The 21468-nt window shown below is 40.3% G+C and overlaps 1 protein-coding gene across 2 annotated transcripts in view; it reads right to left on the bottom strand.

Annotated features, from left to right (window-relative positions):
* The window catches only part of BICC1 (BicC family RNA binding protein 1), a gene marked incomplete at its 5' end in the record, with an annotated part of 301799 nt that overhangs the window by 46437 nt on the left and 233894 nt on the right, over window positions 1–21468 (bottom strand). For both annotated transcript variants that reach the window (XM_082674250.1, XM_082674251.1), the window contains 4 exons: window positions 174–368; window positions 812–865; window positions 2142–2300; window positions 4046–4125. In XM_082674250.1, coding sequence (XP_082530376.1) covers window positions 174–368; window positions 812–865; window positions 2142–2300; window positions 4046–4125 — 488 coding nt within the window. The remainder of the gene's footprint in view (window positions 1–173; window positions 369–811; window positions 866–2141; window positions 2301–4045; window positions 4126–21468) is intronic.

Below are 21468 nucleotides of genomic sequence, written 5' to 3'. Positions count from 1 at the left end.
AGGGAAAGATTCTACTGCACTTCAGACAGCTATGGAAAAACTCAACACATTCTAAGAACCAGAATGTACTATGAGAAAAAATTCTGGAAAACAAATTACTTTTAAAATCCTTTAAAAATAAAACTTGCGTGATTTGTACACCTACAATGTTCGGAATTACCTAAACCACTTACCTTCACAGCACTTGTGTTATTCTGAGACCCTCGTACTATCACAGTAGCACCATACATTCGGGACCGCTGTTTAAATGACACTGAAATGTTGTACGTCTGTGATATGTGCTGAATAGAGGGGGAATTAGGATCGGGCACTGGTTGAAGAATTCCAGCAATCGGCAGCTCAAACATCAGCACCAAAGGAAGCAGCTCCTAAAATGGAATTACAGAACCCAGGGCAGATAGTTAAGTCATTGTACATTTAGAGATGTGTGTAGTTCATTCATTCTTTTCTGAAGATGGAATTTTAAAACATAATGCTTTTATTACAGCCACAAGCTTGGGTAGACTATATAAAGTTTTTTAAATGAAAGGAGCCTTTTGTGAAACCTGAGAGTTTGTAACTTAAGCTGCCTGTGGCATTTTTCCTCAGGCGTCTTTTTGATCATTTCAAAATCATCAGAGAAATCAAGCCAGATAAAATCCAGAACGTCTCTAAGAAACACCTCTGATACATTAATACAATTTCTGTCACCATTTCCTACATGTTGAACATATGATTTGGTTATAAATTGATAAATTATGGTATTTTTGTTGCCTTATAATGCAGACATCGCTGACATTGATTTACAGTACTAAAGGTAATAAATAGTTACCCGAATTCTAACTCGGGCCGATTCTACTCCTGCCGGTTGTCCTGCTATAGATACCTGCAAAAAAAGAAAACGCAGAGTTAGATTTATTGTACTTGAACCCACATGTGCTTTCCCAGTTATCTATACCCTCACTACTCAAAGTGTCGTCCAGGATAAAACAGCATCGCCTATCTGGGAGTTTGTTAAAGATGAGGGATCTCAGGCACCAACCCAGAGCTACTTAATCAGAATTTGGATTTTAACAAGCTCTGGTGATGTGTGTCAACGGAACAACATCACCTCCTGGACTTAGCTAAAACCTCCCAGCCCCCACGAGCCCATCCTGCCCTCTTCACAATTTCTCGTGTTCACTGCATTTTCTCCCTTTTTATAAAAACTCTCTGAATACGAGATGTGCAATGATAGTGCCACACTAAGTTCTCAAAATAATGAACTCCTTCACGCTAGTTGGCAAAAAAACTGCTGCTCCAACAGCCCTCTCCTGGGATCTCCTAGGCTTTCCTATGATCCATCAACTAAAGAATTACTCTTGGCGTTAGGGCAAGGGGGTGGGGCTCCAGGACAGTGCTCTCTCATGGGCCATGCCCATGCCGTATCAGCCATCAAATATTTTGATTACTGCTCTTGCTTTTTACCATGGCTTCCTATCTAGTTCTTTATGTGTGTGTCCCACTGTCACCATTAGTCCCCACAGAGAAAAAACTATATCGTATTCATCTTTGTGGCCAACACAGTTTCTATATTGTGATTAGAGGAGAGAAAACTTCCAAATAACACAAAGAACACCATCTGTTCTTCAAGTACTGACAGCGTTTTCATGTAGACAGGTGAGTTCCATTTGTTTCCAAACACAAGAACGAGAAAAAAATGTGTATAAAACAGAGCCATAATTCAGTCAATGTGAGGAAGTCAGACACTCATACATTGCCTCTCAGAAGGTGCTCCAGGGTAGCCTGGAGGACCACCTGTGCGATGCTGCAGACAGAATCCCAGCTATCAATAGGTGCCTGGACTAGGCAAGCTTTCAGGTCCTTTCCTAACTCACATACATGCCTTTCCGAGCCTTTCATAGGGACTTCGTTTTATGTTGCCATGATATCCTTCCCTGTCTTCTACAAACCATTTAGAGATCAAGCATTTATGGCCCATCTACAACTCATCTCTTTAAAAAGGAAGAGCACCTTCAGTCTCCTTGGAGAGGGACATACAATCCCTACTAAATGCCATCTTCACGATTACTCTTTTGCTCTCATCTCCCAAAAAAGTCATGCATACAGAAAATTCAAACTTTAATTTGTCCCATAAAAGTTCATGTGAAAAGACAAAGCACCTGGTTGCTTTTTTCTGCTTGATTATTCCTGTTGGAATCTGGAAAGTGGATGTGGCATCCTGTTTCTTCCATCACCTTCTTAATATTGTTGCCACCTTTGCCGATTACATGAGAATGTTCTGTATGTGAAACATCCATCTTCAAGGTGACCCGATTGCTCTACGTGGAAATAATGTATTATTTCTTGATGCATGAAAACAGAAGGAACAACTCCTAAAAACCACTTTTCCCCCAAAGGAATAGGACTAACTAAAAGTGACCCAGTGGAAAATCTTACATTTCTTAATAAGATCATCTTAATCTATAAATTTTTCAATTTCTATCTATTTCTCCTTGGCTAATAAAAAAGAAATTTCCATTTAAAGACAGATTTGTCAGAAAAAATAGAAAGATATACTTTTTACCAAGATAATTTTTGGGACAGTAGTATTTAAGTAAAATTAGGTATAATTATAAAAAAATTACTCATTTTTCCTTTAATAGATATTATTCATGAAACAGAATTCAAATAACTAAAAACAGATGAAAACAATTACAAGAGTGAATACATGTATGTTAGTAGAAACGTTGAACAATGATAGAAAACTAGAAATAACAATAAAATTCAAAATGGAATAAAAAAGTATTTGCAAACATTTCACAACTTCTCTATCACCGTATGTCAGATTTTACAAAGTAGATAAATTATTCTTGCCGGTAGGAGTAAGAGTGAGGAAGATACCACAAAGTATGCATCTCTAGCAGTAAAAAGGCTTAAGAAAACCAATACGGAGTGTAAGATTTGTTAGTTACATTAAAGCAAAATGTAAAATTCTAAAACATAATGAATAATTACAGTCAGACTGGAATCCATGTATTTAATTTGGGAAAATGCAGTGCTATAAAATTATAAAGACTGAGATGAAATGTTTTCTCATAAAATTGATATTGAAATTCTTAAGTCCTTACAAAGTAAAATTTAAAAGTCAAATACGACAAGATGTTAAAAATATCAATAGGTTTACATTTTCTGAATTCTTAAATTTTAGACTTATATCCATTAAATACTTTGGATTTTAAACTTAGTTCTTCTTTTAGTTTATCCTCTAAAAAGAGAAAAAAAGATATCCTTTTTTGGATGTCCTAAAATATTTAATAATTATAAGGTGAATATTTCTTAAAAATTAAACAAACAACAACAAAAAGGAACAGGAAAGGAAATAAAGAGGAAGAGATCAGAAACCATTTCAGTGAAATACCAGGTGGCAAAACATAGTGGTTAAGAGCCAGACAGCCTGGATTTGAATCCCACCTCCCCACTTTTCAGCTATTGGATCCTGTGCAAATTCCCTAACATCTCTGTGCTGATAGTTATAAGGATTAAACCAATTAATATTTGTAAAGGGTGTGGCTAAGTGCCTGGCATATAGTAAGTGATTTTGACGTGTTTATTAAAATAAATTCTCACAAATGAGTATACATTTTTACATATTTTAATTTCTCTATTGTCTCTCTCTACATATACTTGTAGAGAGACAGAATGTACAAGACAAATTGTGAAATTTCATGCCATCACACACACAGAGCTATACAGAAGATTATTCTGGTTTTCTACTGATATCGTAAAGGTAAATATGCTAATTCTTGCAATCTTTATTACTTGTCCTATACTAATCCGGGTCAATATTTTTTAATATATCTATCTATATGGGGGGGAGAGAGTATTATTCAATTACCCAGCATGAGAGAACCTATTCAAATTTTAAACAGAACTTTAATCCACTGTAGAATCACATGTGCTTATTTCAAAACCCACCATTACTTTCTCCTGGTTTTTCTTCTCCAAATGGTTCTTTCACAACAGCATGAAGTAGCCCTTGCAGAGACAAGGTTCTGACATCTGAGTGTCCTTAACATTCACTTACTTTTGTGTCTAAGACAGACATGATCATTTCCTTGGCTTCCTTAACATCTTCTTTCTTTCCAGAAACCTTAATATGAGGATCTGTAAGAAATCAAAAACAAAGGACTCATATGAAGCTCCCAGGCTCTGTTTTAAAACTGCTGTTACACTATAAGAAAAGAGATTACATAATAAATTTAATATTTGATTCATTCTAGGTGTGTCGTCACTGTAATAGAAACAGGAATATGGAAAATACCCAAACCGTACATTTATCGATGCTTTTTTTCCTTCTGAACGCTGGCTGACCTATTTAAATTTAATTGCAAAATATCATATAATTATTATTATTTTTTTTTTTTTTTGCAGTACGCGGGCCTCTCACCGTTGTGGCCTCTCCCGTTGCGGAGCACAGGCTCCGGACGCACAGGCTCAGCGGCCATGGCTCACGGGCCCAGCCGCTCCGCGGCATACAGGATCTTCCCGGACCGGGGCACGAACCCGTGTCCCCTGCATCGGCAGGCAGACTCTCAACCACTGCACCACCAGGGAAGCCCCATATAATTATTTTTAAACGAATAAAGAATCTATAAATTCAGTTTATTAATTCATCTCTTGCTACATTCCAGGCCCTGTTCTAAGGCTTGAAATGCATGGACTCATTTACTCTACACCACAGTTTTGTGAGGTTGTTTACAGAGGAAACTAAGGCACAGAGCAGTTTAGTAACTTGCCCCTAACTTGCCCCAGAAAACCATTCAGGGCTTGTTTACTGTAATCCAATGTCTTCCAACTCTGGATTCATACTTTAAACCATGTGATAATTTAGAAGATATTCTTACCAATCAAGGTTAATAGAAAAAAACCTTAATCTTCATTCAGGAATATTGAATATTTATTCAGAATTAGTACTACCTGACTAAATGTCTGCTATGTCTATTGCTTATTAGTGCCAGGGAATGTTGCACAGGAAAGCATTCATTCATTCAGCAAATATTTTCTGAACCTCTACTATGTACCAGGCACTATTCCAGGGGCTGGGGGATATGTCAGTGACAAAAAAAGACCCTTGTCTGCATGAAGCTTACAGTCTTGTGCAGGGAGGCAAAAATCAATCAAATAAATAAATGACCTAGTATATTAGAGGGTAAATATTATGACAAAAAGGAAAAGGAGAACAAGACGAAGGATCGAGAAGACCAGCTGTAGACGGGGCAGGGGCATCAGGCCACACTGAGAAAGGAAGGTTTAAAGGGCGGGAGGCGGCTGGCCGAGCTCTGATCTTCCAGGAGTAGGAGACATCAGAGCCAACGCCTGCGTGGGGACGTGCCTCTTGGGTTCTCTCTTGAATCAGGTTTTCAAGTCTCCCCAACTATCTGAGTGTTTTATTACCCCACAGGTCAGCCTGACAGAGACCAAGACCATCCTGGGGGGTAAGCTGAACGTTCTATGCGATTAGCTTTAGTGAGAAAGCTGAGTAACAGAGAACGCATCATCATCTCCACCACCATCGTTAATAACGCCAAGCTTACTGACTGCTTACAACATACTGCCTTCTCTGCCGAGTACACTTCATAGACTCAAGTCAACGACAGAGTCAGCCAGTGTTTGCTGAGCAGCTTTCACAATTAGCAAGCAGTTCTGCCTGAGTCCTTCTAAACCAGGACGAACTAGGATAAGAAAGTAAACTGACCTGGTGTAGATTTTATCGAACTACACGTGCATCCTCATATTGTGATTTAACCTACCCATCTCTACCTCACAGTCATCAAGGCCATGACCCATAAGGTGTGATTGGAAGAGAGAGGGAGGGAGAGAGACAGAGAAAGGGATGAAGGATGGGAAGAGGGAGGAAACCATTTTCGAAAGCTCCCCGTTCTTAGGACAGGATGGGGCAATCCTCGTCAACAAGAGTGCACGTGGAGCCTCAGAGTTCGGGAACGTCTGGCCTCCTGGGGAGGCCTCCCAGCAGCAGGGCCTAATCGGAGACGGTGCCCTCACCTCCGGCCCCCGGCCTCTCCCCAGACTGTGTCTCCTGGTGGCTGCTCCTGGCTCAGGCACTTTTCCTTAGTCTGTTCTTTAATCCCTCTTCTGACAGTTGCCCTGTCAAAGGGATGTTGTGAAGATCAAAGACCTTAATGCTGGTTAAAACTTTCTAAAGTGTTTAAGCATCAGGTATTACGAGGCGAGGGGCTAAATAAACGTAGGGCAAAATGGCTGTCCAACCACCACAAGCTGGGAGAGCCTCCACGCTATTGCTGCATGATGTGGCATCCGCCTGCTCCTTCGGGCGTCCTAACAGGGACCGCCTTTTCTGTGCAAGACTCTCGCCAACCTTAGCATACTTAAGTAACCAAACATTCTCTTTAATAATTCTTATTATATCCATTATGGCTCCTAGAGGCAATATTTACATAAAGAGCTGTCTACATTCAAAATTTTGGTCTCAACTCTCTTGAACTTTGGTTTGAATTACTGTAAACTCTGACATTAATGTCTACCAGAAATGCTCACTGCTGCAGTGGGAGATTAGAGCTTGGTGCTGCTGTAGTCCAGGCTCACATGTCTGCTCATCACACTCACTTGTAGCACTTACTAAAATATAGGTTCCTGAGTCTCCAGGACCTGGCAATCAGCATTTTGTTGTTTTCCCAAGTGATTCCTAAATCAAGAATAGGACACAGCAGATCAAGCCACATAAAACGTGTAACTGTAATTGCTTACGTATCAGCCAAGTATATATAACATAAAATGCTTCTATAGGAAAAAAATGTATTTTCTCACAAAATAAATTAACACTATGTATTGAGTGGTATGATAATCTGAAAACCTATTACTTTACAGGCTGGATAATCACATTAAAATTCCTATGCATCTGTAGAGAGACAGGAAACCTCAGATCCAATTTAAGAAGGAATTTGATTTTCCACCATCTCTGCATCAAAGGAACAATAAACAAAATAAAAAGCAAAAGACTCAATTAAAATAGATGTATACATTTTATTTCAAGGTGAAACAGCACCATCTAGTGGCCAAAAATATAAACTATCGATGGACACAAGAGAGAGAGACAGTAGTCACCAACAGCATCAAACTGTCTCCAGGACCCAAATCAGCACTCATTTGGAAAATGGTGCTTTAAATAATCAAGTCTCGTAAGTACAGAACAAAACATGACAAAATTCCGGTTTAGATTGCTGAAGTAGCCTGTAGTATTGTAGTTTTCATTCCCTCTTTGCCCTTGCTTAAAAGGTATCTACAGGATGTGAGTGGGCTCTTCTTCCAGGTTGAACTTAATGCACTCATCTCAAATCCTGAAATACTGTTCTCTGCTTTCAATAAGTGCTACCGTTTACCCTTCAAGCTTGTCCATGTAGCACCACAAGGGACTAAGGTTTCATTCAGACCCATTCTGGAAATACTTGATGGAGAGATGAAAAATCAAAGTATGAACTATATTAATAAACATAAAAACAAGGAAAAGAACTGTTAGAAGATGGTGGAGAAACAGGAAATAAGTAGGCAGTCTCCTCCTCCCCAAAATTAACTGCTTTGAAGGACAACTCTGATTTGGGCATGACAGTTTTAAGACATTGCTCTAAAAATAATATTGACTGCTGTTGAATCAACCCTCAAGCTCTCTGAACACAGGAATTGTCTTAACTGGTTTTGTAACTTCCACAGTTCAAAATAAGTAGTAGATACTCAGTAAACTGTTGTGGACTAGATTGACGGCGCCCCTATTTTTGGAGATGGCAAAATACAGAGGGAGGAGCCCCAAATCTGTGGAAAGAGCTAAACCTCACAACCAAGGTGACCGTACGTCCTGCACTTCCCAAAATATTCCCAATAGTTTGAATTTCAAATATTCTGATTTCAGTACCTCTATAAAAGTACAGAGAACTGTCAGATATTCATCCAGATTTTGGGTTTTTAGATTCCTGTCCCATCAACCTGCTCTCATCTCTCTGGTGTCATCCTATGAAGACCAGACAGTGATCCAACCTTCAATAAGTAATACGAAGCTGTACGGACATGGGTACGATATGGGTATTTTATATGTGTAGCCTGCAAAAGAGCTAAACCTTTGGGCGAAAAGAGGTTTTTGTATGACTCCATGTGGAAATTCATAAGGACTTGGTAAGGCAACAAATGTTTTCATAAGAACATGCTAAAAACCGTATTGTCAGAAAGATAAATATTTCAAAGAGTTGGGATGTTTATACGAGCTTAAATTATGGTTTTAAAAGATTATCTCTTCAAACTCTGGTTTCTCCTCTTCTGGTTTTCTATCCTTGGAAACATTCCCATTCCTGGAAGCATTAGTGAATATTTTATTGTCTTTGCCTTCCCTCCTCAAGATTAAATATCCTTTCCGTTTCATTCCTATCCCACAGCAAAAATCTATAGAGAATACTCATGTTAGGCATTTCATTGTATTTATTATGCTACAGAAAGTAAGATACTACTGACACATGATGAATTTAAGCCATCAATGTTTCACCAATGATCTATTTGTAACTACTTTCCTGCCTCAGAAAAATTCAAAGCAATGCTTTCATTCTCAACATGTTCTCTTGGAGAGAGAAAATAATAGAAAATCCCTTGTTTGACTAAACTCACTCCTCCCACCCTCAACACCCCAAAACAAAAGACATCATATCATATTAAAATTGGTTTTTTTGTTTATGGGGAAAAGTTCCGTATCATGGCCTAAAATCAGGATGGCTTTTGGTACATTTATGCATATAAACAAAAGTGTCAAACTGGCCTTAAATCCATTAAGAAGAGACCACTGGACAGAATTCACTTTCTCCTGGCTTGGAACTCTTTTCACTTTTATTTCATGTTCTTCCTAGAGAGTCTTAGCCTTTAAACCTGTCTAACCAAGGACACTGGCTGGGGCCAGGTCTGTCAACACTGTTAGGAGTGGTCAGTGTTGACAGGCAGAGAATTTCAACTTCCTCCGAAATTCCCTCCAACCACTGGGACTATATCCTCCGCTGGCAAGTAGTATGGCCAAATGTTTTATGTAAGGAAGACTCTGGCTTTAGAGTAGGAATTCTGTCGAACAGCCAATATACATGGTCTCAGAAAAATCCCCACACATCTCAAGGGCACTGGCTGACTTGGATCACATAGGGAGATGCTAGGAAAAGAGAGCAGATACCACAGAGAAGGGATTAAGTTTCAGTATCTTCTACCTAGGCTACAGATTACCTTCATGTTGTGGGGAGAATACGTGGATTCTACTGCCATAATACTAAGTTCTGAATTCCGATTCAGCATAAACAAGTTTTGTTACCTTGGAAAGATCACTGAATCTCTGGAGTATACCTTCTTCCAAAAAAAAAATGAGGGAGTTTGATCAGATCATTTTTACACTGTCTTATAAATCTGAATTTCTTTGGTGTAAAGCAGTACTATCGGGTTCTCAACTAAAACTAACCTCATAAACAGGTGTATTTTCCCTTTTTTTTGGTATCTCATGAAGTGGCTCACACCAAAGACACCACCGTCTAAATGTTTCCAAGAACCTGAAGATGCAGGGAGCCACAAAAATGTGTCTGAAATTGCAACCTGCTTCTAAGTGGAGGAAGATGAGCTTCACAGACGGCAGCTCAGGCTTTCCTTTTGTTCGGTGCACCCTAGGAATGTGGAATTGTGTATCAAAGCAGGTGAAATTCAGTGCTCACCCCACTGCCACCTCCTGCAGAAGGTGCTTGTAGGCATATAAGAAAGGCAGTGACGACCACAGAGGGAGATGGGATTCTACCTCAAACCCTACTGAGCCATGTCACCATTCAAAGTTAGACACCATCCAATACGTCTGCTATTTTGATCACTTTTCCTTTAGGCTGGAAAGTCGCTTTGCTGATCAGCGAAAGTGAACTAAACTTACAGTCAGCTGGCCACAGCCCTTATTTTTCTGTGAAATTAAAGAGTTTCCCTCTAACTTCTTGAGAAACAGGCTTTCCTTTTTAGACAAAAATGTGATACGGGTCAAATAACATAGCAATATCACTTTTTTTGAAGTAAAGATATATATTTTTATCAAGAGATAGGGAAAACCTGAACTGACTCATTAAACCTGACTGGAAATGACTTTAAAAGAACCTAACAGAGTAACAGGAAATCAATGCACTTTAAGCTTATTTTGTAGCCAGTAATACAGACTCCAGATTATTTCAAGGAATGCTCCTTTGACAATAAGAATTCCAATAAACTGAGTTAGAATAAAAATAAAAGAGCAAGGAGTATATTTGGACAGGGGGTGGAAAAGCCCAAGCTCTAAGTACTTAAGGCAAAATGTTGGTGGACAGCCGTAACAGTCAAATATTATAACTGGGCATAAGAGGAACAAACCCACCTGTTGCAGGCATTCCCTAAACCCACCATGCTGCTTTAGGATATGGCGTAAGCTCATCCTTATTTACTTTGTTTTAAAACAAAAAATTAATCTCTTTACTACTCAACTAGAAGAGAAGAGGGATGGACAGTGAGACATGAAAAAGTAAATGTATTTTAAATTAAAAAACCTAGTTTTCACAAGAAAAAAGTATTTCCACTGGTACCCACCATCAGTTTATATACCATGATGCCCCTAGACAACTTCCTATCAAAATGCCATTTGGAAGAATGAAACAATACTCAACAGAGAAAGTGCATTCTGGACTTTACAGTGGCACGAATGACACAAGCAAATCAAAAGACAAGGACGTATGGCAAGTTCCTCAAGACAATTTTCAGTTCAACTATTCGGCAATGATTGGAATGAAGTGCCCTCACCACTGTGGTAATGAGCACTTCAAGCAAGTTCTTGCTGAACACAAGGAAGGGTGTGTTCACATACCAAGATGGACCACATGGACTCTTTATCAAGTTGGTAGGAAAGAGCTATCAGCCTGAGAAGATCCAAAGCTGGCTAGAAGATATACAAGAGCTTTTGCGGATGAAATACCAGCATTTCCAACAAAATCAGCAAGAAAAGAATTCAAAAGACAACAATAATGCTGTTATAATTGTTCTCTACTGATGTTTCAACTTTAGGAGTAAATAAGGCATAAGAGAGGAAGGAAGTATACCAGGCACCTCTTTCTTTTCTGTTAAGATTTCTGTTATGTGCTTTATCAAAGCTATTTATTTAATCAGAAAGAGAGTTTTAGGAGCTCAGTAAAAACGCAGAAATAATCTCAGAGAAAACTAACGACATGCAAACAAAGTATAAAGCAAGCTCGAAGCATAAGAGATGAGAAAATCAAGGACAGATGTATTTGAGGAGTCTGAGCACTGGGAAAGGGTTACTGACCTCGTTTTATCAACCCCCCTATCTTACGCAGTGTAACCTGAACTGCACGCGTAACTGCAGAGTTGCTGTTCAGGTAGGGCGAGGGAGAAAAACTCCAAAGCACAAGAGAAATCTCACTTTGGAGTATGGAGGGTAAAAAAAGAAAGTTAAAAACACAAAGCCTAACTCAGTTTCCTGAAGCCTTTGGCATCCGAGCTCTATACTTCAGAAGTAAGTAAGAGGACTCTGAGAAGACAGAGGAAAGGAAACTAAGTGCCAGGAAGAGATCTGGAATCGTGTGAAGCGTTGGTACGTAACAGGTCTACAGCACGCATGAGCAGTTCTTGGTTACTCCGAGAGAGAACGTTCACATTTGTATGGACAACTCTTGTGACAGCAGGAACAAAGCCCAAGCCGCAGGGCATGACCAAAGCAATAATGCAAGGACCCGGGAGGAGGAAGGGGCATGTAAAAGAGAGCCGGACTGAACACCGGCCCTCTGGAGTGCAACTCGAGTTCCAGTCCGATACTCAGTGGTCCATTTGATAGAAGAGGGAGCACTGAAGTGGAGACGGAGGCTTGTGGCAGGATAAAGCATCCCCAGGAAACTGCATTGAGATAAAAGCAAGTTATGCAAGAATTTCTCAGAGCCAGAAGTGACTAATCTTCATTCTCTCTCCAAGGAATACTGATGATCACAGTGTACATGGCAGGTCCCAGCGGTACTGCCTGTGGTCTAAAACCCAAAACTCTGTAATCTGTGGCCAGGGCAGACTGTTCCATCTTACAACAGCTGGGACCCTTCGTGCAGTCTTAACACATAGCTGCTAGCTGCAGTCACAGAAAAGTAACCATGCATTGAGGAGTTCACACACAGTCCATGAGGGAAGTCCCGTAAATGAAGATGTGACCCTGTCACACCACATACATGGTCTCTTTGTTTTACTTCTGGCCTACTGAGAGGAGGAATTTAAAAAACAGAAACGGTCTTATGAAGACATCTGAGGCACAATTAAGGGTTTACATAAAAAACAGCAAAACTCTTAGGAGTTCAGTTCTAAAAATAACTTACCAGCTTGAGGGTGGCATTAAAATTCTCCACCTTTCTCATCTGTGTTGTAAGATCTAGTGAGGAAGTTTCACAGAATGCACTGAAGGGAAGTTAGTTAAGGGTTCATACAACTCTGGGTGTTAAAGACTGTTTCAATCTTGTTCATGATCTCGAGAAAGTAATTCTCACACAAACTGAAAGTACCTAATATTTGGTAAATAAGCTTGAAAGAAAATTATCTGGAAAATGCCTATCTACCAATCCCTTCTTCTTCTTCCCACCTTCTACAGACAAGCTGAACAGCTGATTGTTAGTTTTTTATGCACACACATTGAAACAACAGTCATACCCCTGTCTACAACTCAGGATCATTCTGTATAGTGCTTGTTTTTCTCATACTTTTTTGGTAACTGTTTCTCAAGTAAGTAGGAACCAAGGGTCTTAATCTCTCAGTCCTAAGAGATTTCTATCTTCCGGGGGGAAATATAATTTCAATTATCAAATAACTTCAAAATGGTCCTTTATTATTCTTAATAAAAATATCTAAACTTACCTTGAGGCCCAACAATTTCTAAATCAGAATTCACTAAACATTTATCCAAAGGTAATACTCCTGCTTAAATATCTTAATTAATGAAAAAGTTGAAAGTTCAGTATTTTAAAACTGGCTTGCGTTTTGAGAGCAAGAATGTAGGGCCTTCTCCCCCAAAATCACAAAAGGTAAACATCATCTGATAAGGGTGACCAATATGTCCTATTTTTTCTAACAAGAAATTTGATCTTCTTAATTTGCTTCCATACAAAGAGGTCCTCTAGAGCAAGGGGGAAAAAACAAACAAAAACAACACTAATTGTCCCACAGGAAAATGGGCAAAAGATGTGGATAAATAATTTAATAGAAAAATAGCCAATAAATGTATGAACATGAATAAAATTCAACCTTACTAAATAATATTTTATTTATAAAATTGGGAAAGATTTTTGAAATTTTAAGTCTAATGAGGATTTAGTTAGACAAACTAACATAATTTTGATGGAAATAAAAATTGATGCAAAATGCCTGGAGAGCAATTTGGAAATGCTAGGGGAAACACTGATTGAAACCGCCTACCCTGGCCAGGCACCACAGTAACCACTTGCATGCGTTATCTTAAAACAGGATGTCCTGGTAAGGAATGTGGAACTAACAAGCTACCACCAACTGGAAGAATTCAGGAAAGGTCAAAAGGAAATAGGAGACTCCAGTCCATATGTCCTACCAAGCTCCCAGAATCCTTCTCACTGGAATCCATCTTGGCTGAGTGATGCGTGCACCACCAGGAAGGACCCTGAATCACAATGATTGGCCAGAGACAACCTGGAAACTAATCCCATCACCATAAAACCCGAGACTGCGAACCACATGACAGAGCAGTCCTCCTGGGTTCCCTTACCCTCCTGCTCTCCACCCGGGCGCCCCTTCCCAATAAAGTCTCTTGCTTTGTCAACACGTGTGTCTCCTCGGACCATTCATTTCCGAGTGTGAAACAAGAGCTCACTCTTGGGCCCTGGAAGGGGTCCCCCTTCCTGCAACAGAAATATTAACAAAGGCTCATAATACCATAATTTCATGTTTTAAGATACACATATATTCAGTGGAATAAAAAGGAAAACAACCAAATCGATAGTGATTACTTCTAAGTAACAGGGTCACCGGTAATTTTTATTTCATTTTATGCTTCAAACTTTTCTGTATTTTCTTCCATGAAGAAATATACATTTATAATGTGGAAAAATACTCATACCTTAAAAGGTTATCTGCATCAGTAAAATCTGAAATCTACTTGCTCCAATTAGATCCTTATACTTTAAAACAAAATGTATTTAAGTCAGAGCTCCCTGTTTTCCAAGCACGACGTTTCAAAAGAATTCTCTTAAAAATTGAGAGCTTTAAAAATGTTAATGATAACGACAAAGTGCTTTCTCAATTAGAAAAGTTCCTTCTTTCTCCTTTACAATTCTGCGACAGGCTTCTTGCCAGGCATTTTCTGAACTTTGTGCCATTACCCTTAATATTTTATCAGCGTACTTTGGCTCTGAACACAGACTTCCCCCGTGAAACTGAAGCAAGAATATGATGAGAGGGTTGACTGCAGTTGAAAGACACAGCTGGAACAGCATCCAGATAGTCGGGCGAAGCCCATATGTTTATGGCCACCACTAACGACACATGGAATTCCTTCAAACAATTATGGCCACATCTCTCTTTTTCTTCAGCAATTGTTTCCAAAATAAATGGAAACAAGCAATCCTGGTAGTGGGAGTATAGTGCTCTTTCCTGAAAGAATTCTCCCATGTCCTCCATCAAGCAAGGACACATCATTCTCAGGGGTGATTAAACCACCCATTAATATAAGTAAATAATAACCTCAAAGGACAGTGTCCTCCAGACAAAGAGTTTCACCAGCATGGCAGTAACACTTTGTCTTCTCAGGAGAGAAGTCAAAGAGTTGGAAATGGGACGTGGATATGCTCCACTTGCCCCGCCCGGGCCTGCGCTCTGTCTCTCCTCCCCACTGCTTCGCGCCTGGGACGCTGACCCAGCGCCTGTGGCAGTCGCTGCCTGGCTCCATGGCCAGGGCCGCGCTGAGCAGCCTCTCATCATGGTCCCCTTCTCACGGGGCTCCTGCCTTACTCGGTCCTCCCCTTGCCCCTTCAGCCCCTGGGCGCTCATGGCTTCCAGCTGTTGCCAGTTTCTGTGCCTTGGCACCTAACCCTTGACTCTGTCTACTCTAAGTAGCTCCTTCATTCAAGTTCATTTAAAGCATCTGGAGTTCATTCTGTTTCCCCTCAGACCAAGACTGATAGAACACCTGCCCCACCAAGTCCTGGGGTGGTGGAGAACCCCGCATTCAGTACCTGGGCTGCCTCTTTCTCCACAAAAGCACTAACTTTTAGTGGGCGGGCTCCGTGCCTTACGTAGGTTAAAAGCCATATTCCTTAGATCTTCGCAGACATTGTTTTGAAAAGACTGACTTCTGATTGTTCAACCCAAGTCAATTTTACAACTACAGTAGAACCATAATACAGTTTTCTCTTTATTTTCTTTTTCTTTCCTCTTCCCTCTCTCTCCCCACCCTACCCCCATTTCTGTCTCTGTCTCTCTCTCTCTCTCTCTCCCCGCCCACCGGCTCTGCCAATGCATTTTCACCACATGGTCATGTTTACTCCGGTACATTACTGGAAGTATCTTGGCACCTTGTGATGTTCCTTGATAAATGTGCTGTAATGTTTATCAGACCTTTGCAAAATATGTGTGGACTCAGCAGCACTTAAAACTTTCTTTAGTATTTCCTTGGCTTCTATACAACTTTTACCTCTAAAGGCATTTGTTTACATGTTCCTCCACCAAAACCACTGTTTTAAATACATACATGCATCTGTTTTTGTGCCAACTTCAAATCTACGGAAGTGGGATTTCTGTAAACCACGGCCTCATTCTAAAGTCGGAGTTTCTTATTAGGGAGGGGAGGTCGATGGATTACCCTTGTGGGGCCTGTGAACCTACCTGGAATTGCATTCAAAGAATGTGTACATATGCTTTGGTAAAGTTTTAGAATACAGTTTCAGGAATATTTAACACATGAATGCTAACCAATAAGATGACACCAAGTTTGTGTTCAGCATTACTTTCTTTCAGTTATCATAAGAGACACAGGAGAAAATAGTAACAAAGAATGGAAGGTCTGTGAAAGAAGACACAACTGAATCAAGTTCTCTTTCTTTAAAACTCCTATATATTTTATTAGAGTAAAAATCCTTTTATCATTCTGCTACAGAAATAGATCTTCATTCAACAGATGACATGAAATCTTATTTCAGAAGAACTCCTAGAATTCTATCAAAGAACTTCAGACCTGGAATGGAACAGACCTCTAGCTTTCCTTCCTGTCTTTCATCAAGGTTCACTGAGGGTCCCCACTGGGCCGGGCACATCTTACAGAGCCCAGTTGCAGTGGAGATGACACCAAAGTCCGAGCCGTGTAGGTGACCACAGATTCTAAAACTTCCTACTCCCAGGATGCCTTCTCTGTAGAACACGCCTCCCAAACTGTCATCAAGACTGCCACATTTTTAGTGACAGAAAGTGTACTTTCTCACACAGCAGAAGTTAGCTGTTAAAATAATTCTCTTCAATACACTTTTCTCATCACAAACCTCCAATGATTCTCCAACCTTACAGAATTAAAAGCATGGACTGTTGGCTGTACTCTCCAAAGCCCTCGTGACTGGGACCACACCCAGCCATTCTCTTTCACTTCCCTTCTTTCCCTGTATATAACCTGCACTACAGCCCAGCCTGGACACTCACCATTACACCAGCACGTCCCACGACCTCCCATCTCCACGCCTCTGTGCCTGAAGCCGTCAGACACTGCACTGTTCCTCCTTTCAGCTCCACCTGGTCAAGCTGCACCACCTAAGGCCAACCCAAATTTCACTATTCATCAGGTCCCTCCAGCACGAAGTATACATATCACCGTTGATCCCCGAAGAGCCCTGTCACAGGCTCCGCTATCATCCACACACCTACCATTCTCGTGAAGTCTGCAGGCTCCTTGATCTGATGGGACACACTGTGTCCCCTTTTTATATCCTCTGCAGAACATACTGTTCACTGCATCTTAGAATACAGGTGTTAGATGACTCTGGATTTCACTAGAGTGACCGGTATCTGCTTCCCGATCTCTCTTAAGCACTTACCCCTCCTCCTCTACACCGCACAGCCCACTCCCCTTGGATCACCCAGCACAGCCCTCCAGATTTTGGCACAGATTTTGGGGCAGTCGCCCCTGCTTGTTCGGCTAGGAACTGACGTTAAGAGAAGCAACTTTAATTTTCTGAATCCTCAATCTCTGGAACAAAGGAGGTGTCCCACACACAGAGCTGTGAGGAGGAAATGATAGTAAGTGGGACGGCATAACGGATTCAGGTCTGTAGAGCCTTTCCATCCCTCCGTTAAAGCTGACAGCATTGGTTTTTGTAACAGCACCAAGGACACATCACGGCTGGCGCAGTGACTTTAAGCAACCGAAACCCCAGAGCCTTCTCACATCTACTGGGGTGAGCTCTGCATTTCCCTGGCCCGGACTGGGCCAACAAGTGCAAACAACTTCTCTTCTTTTTCACTATGGTTTTAATATAAACTATATTAAAATGTCTCTGATTCGCTTTATTATGCTAGTATTTGTCTTTCAACGGGAAACTTCTATTGGACTGTTAGCAACACCCCGAGAACGAGAGAAGATAAACAACAATGTGATAAGCTCTTATTCCTGGCTTTTTAGAAAAACTTTTACATGCGATGTGACACTTGATCTGTTTGTTTTCCCTCACTTTTAAGGAGTATTAGGAATGTACGGCATAGCAGCATGCTAACTCCCTAGTGAGGACAGATGCTCTCCGCAGCTTGTGAGAGGACAACACTTGAAAAGAGAAAGGCAAGAATTAAAATGAGATGTATTCACTTTGCCATCACTTCACTGTTCCTCTCAAAAAAAAAAAAAGGCAAACTATCAGCTTAGATCGTTATGGCCACAAGAGAAATCCTAAAACCTGGAAATCAATGACAGCAAATTTAGCAGAAACTCATCACATCTCTACAAGGTATATTTTTCACAGCAGAGTCTCTCAATGATACTTATAAATTAGAAAATACAGCAAAGGAGTTTGAAGCTAGACTTCTGAAAGTTAAACTAGGTCATATCTGCTAAATATTATAAATGATTCCTCAGGAAATTTTAGGAATTTTCATTTTGCAACTGTAATTAAAAACTTAACCACTAGTTTAGACAGCTTGGAAAGAACATATAAGAAAGACACGGAAACATGAAAGTTTTTGCAAGTCCTATTTCCAAAATTCTCCTATGTTCATACTAATCAGTACAAGTCTCCAATCCACACCACTTTATTTAACATTTCCTATTTTACTGCCCACTTTTAGGAGTTTAGGTGACGAATCTTAAATATCCTCTCAGCTTCCTAGCTACTAAAATATAAACCATGGCATATTGTTAATGAAGTAAAGTATATGATGAAGGTAAAACCTCAAAACAAAAAGCCACCAATATTCACAAAAATATTTTCCAAAGACAAATAACAATTACTGAATTCTCAAGTTCAGAACTGTTCACATATATACAGTTGGGCCAACAGTACTTCAGAGAATACTTGTTCAAAGACAAAGACAAATAAGAAATTAAAACTCAAAGAAAATATGTGGCATGGTACTTATATGCCTAACGGTATAAAACCCTTCCCTAATGAAATATGAGCAGGAAAGGGGGGATTGCTTTGAAAATTATGAGATTTTATTGTTGAAGAAGATATCTTATTAGCACCTTCAGTTGATAACTCTGAGATGATCCAAATTTTATTATGATTTACATAACAAACATATTATGTGCTACCGACCTGCAACATTCCCCTGCACCAACACTCAATCACTCTCCCTACTCCATTTCAAGGGGAGCAATGAAGTTTAAAAATACACACATGGGGTCATTCTTCTACTGTATAGTTCCAGCAAGTTCCAGCTGTCCTGCCAGCCAGTGCCCCTGCCACCCCGCTCTACTCCCACCCCACTGCCCGACATCCAAGACTAGATTTGGCCTTAATCTGGTTCCCAGATTGGTCTCCTTGGAACACAGTGCAGCACGGACCACCTCTGCAACTACCAGACACTAAACAGCAATGTAACTGGAGAGCAGTCCTACTGTCCAGCCAGAAATGACCAAGATTTTCAAACCAGCAGGAGGCAGCTTTGGGGAGTGGGGCTGTGAGGCTGACTCATAACTGAGCCAAAAGGGAGTACTTCCGGGCTGCATCCAGCAACACACACACTCTAATGTTACTGTGGACTGGAAAGATTTCATGTGCCCTGTGGACTAACTTTATTGTGTTCCTGGAAAAGACATGGGAGTTGGATTGGCTGGCAGCTTTCAACGGACCTACTCTTCTCTGTAACATCTGCTTCCACTGATGAAACTTTAACGGAGCTTTTTTCTCTTGATAGAGTTCAAGAGGAGACATGGTACAGGAACCAGCTTTTCTGACATAAGTATTAATAAGTACAGAAGCATTAGAAGTACCCTTTCAGAGCAGGAGAAAAGTCTTTTCCCCTCTGACTCGTTATCTTAGAATCCAAGATTTTAGTTGGAGAAAGGTTAGATTGCTTCATTTGTGCTCTGGCCTATCCAGAATTGCCGCTTAGGTAAGTTTTCCAATCTTAGAGAGCAAGGGGATTCTCATGGCCTTGACAAAGAACATGTTTCAGGATTCCCACTGGGAGTTTATTACGTGCAACCTCATTCATGTGGCTGTCACTCATTCACAATATCAAAGTTTTGAGCTAGGCTGGGCTTTACTTTGGGAATGAAGAAGGTGTGTAATAAGTAAATGAATGTAAAAAAATGTGTGGGCAAGTGAAATGCTATTCACACACCAGCAGATCCTTTAGAAGCCGAATTTACACATTTTAAACCATATAATACCTATAAAAACATAACAGCAAATCACTGGACTGGTCTCCTCAAGAACATTAGGTCATAATTTGATAATGCAATCCAGAAGGAAAGAAAGCTTTCTTCTAGTAATAGCTTTTGGATTGAAATTTTCCCCTAGATAGCACAGATAGCCCATTGATTATTCTAGATCAGCAAGGATTTACTGAAATGTCTGTTCTCACATAATCTGTTGATGATTCCCAGACAGGCTAATGAACTTGCCCAGTTTTATTCCATTTTCGTTTCCTCAGGGTCCCTGAATTTCAGTTCAGTGATTTTATATTTTTATCTCCATCAAACAAGGATTAAAGAAAATTCAAGGCAGAAAATTTAAAACCAACTCGTTTTCCTGTTTTAGGAAGAAAGTGGAAAACACCCTACCTGGAACCAAGAAAAAATGGGAATTACGGATCAATTTCAAGGCTTTGTTTCTCTTCCCTGAGTCTGGAGTGGGTTTTATGCTTACTCAGGTCTTTTTGCCCTTCTGCTACATCAGCACATACACATGTATCACTTCTTCACTTTCTGTATGCTTTTACTGCCTTAAGCATTTCTTTTGCTTTTTCATCCACAAGCGAATTACAAGTCCCTTCCAAGTTAATGGCTCTCTCTGCCAATAAGGTGTCCGGAAAAGGATACAGCATTCCAAGTACAGATTTTCCCCACAGTCACATAAACTAGATTTTTTCCACATCTGCTGATCACGTCTAAAGTCTCTGGGTAAGTAAGCTAAATTCTCATGGATCCTTGATGGAATTGTGTTTCTGGTAATCTGTGGTCACTTCCAGCTCTCTTTGTTTGATCATTTATCTAATAACATTCAAAAGCTTAAGGTGGGCAAATGGTTATTATCAAAGTAAAATCGGTATGAGTCCTGGTTGTGCTGATGTGAACTCTGTTTCCTCACTCATAAAATGGTTTTGATAAATTACCTATTTCCTAATACATGCTTAGTAAACATTAGTATGTGTTACTACACCTGCACCCCCAAACATCGCTAAACTTACAGCAGTTTGATGACTGAGTCTTCGCTTGGTATTTCTCCTCAGCCTCTTTTCCTGCCTTCTCTGCCTCTGCTCCCAGGGTATCCCCTTTGGCAACTGTCTGTGTCTTTTGCCTGGATAATCCATCTCCTCACGCAGCTTTAACTTCTCCCAACACCCTGACGCTTTCCAGTTCTGGTTTCCCAGCTTTGGCCTCCCTACGGTTCCAGCCACCCAGTAAACAAACTTCTCACTCTTCAGTTTCAACATGGCAGGTCCAAAATGTATTATTACTGTCCTCTCTCCTTTTGGGAGAAATGGGGATCTCAGCTCAGGAAGGAACATGCTTGTGCAAAAAGCCATTCAAAGATTAACAGATCACCAGCATGTGATCCTGTCCTACTTGACAAGGTCTGTGCTCAGAACTAAGTTCCTCCTGGTTCTCTCCCATGTGAGTAATTCCTCTTCAGCAGTACCAGCCAGTGTGGCACTGTCCACTATTAGGAATCATCATGCTTATTTTTTGCTTTGAATAATTCCAAAATTTATGAGCTTCATTTATATCTGAAAACGTTTCCT

The sequence above is a fragment of the Grampus griseus genome, assembly GCF_964374135.1.
Source record: "Grampus griseus genome assembly, chromosome: 16".
NCBI lineage: Eukaryota > Metazoa > Chordata > Mammalia > Artiodactyla > Delphinidae > Grampus > Grampus griseus.
The sequence above is the reverse complement of the archived record's forward strand: the minus strand, read 5'-3'. Positions and strand labels throughout refer to the sequence as shown.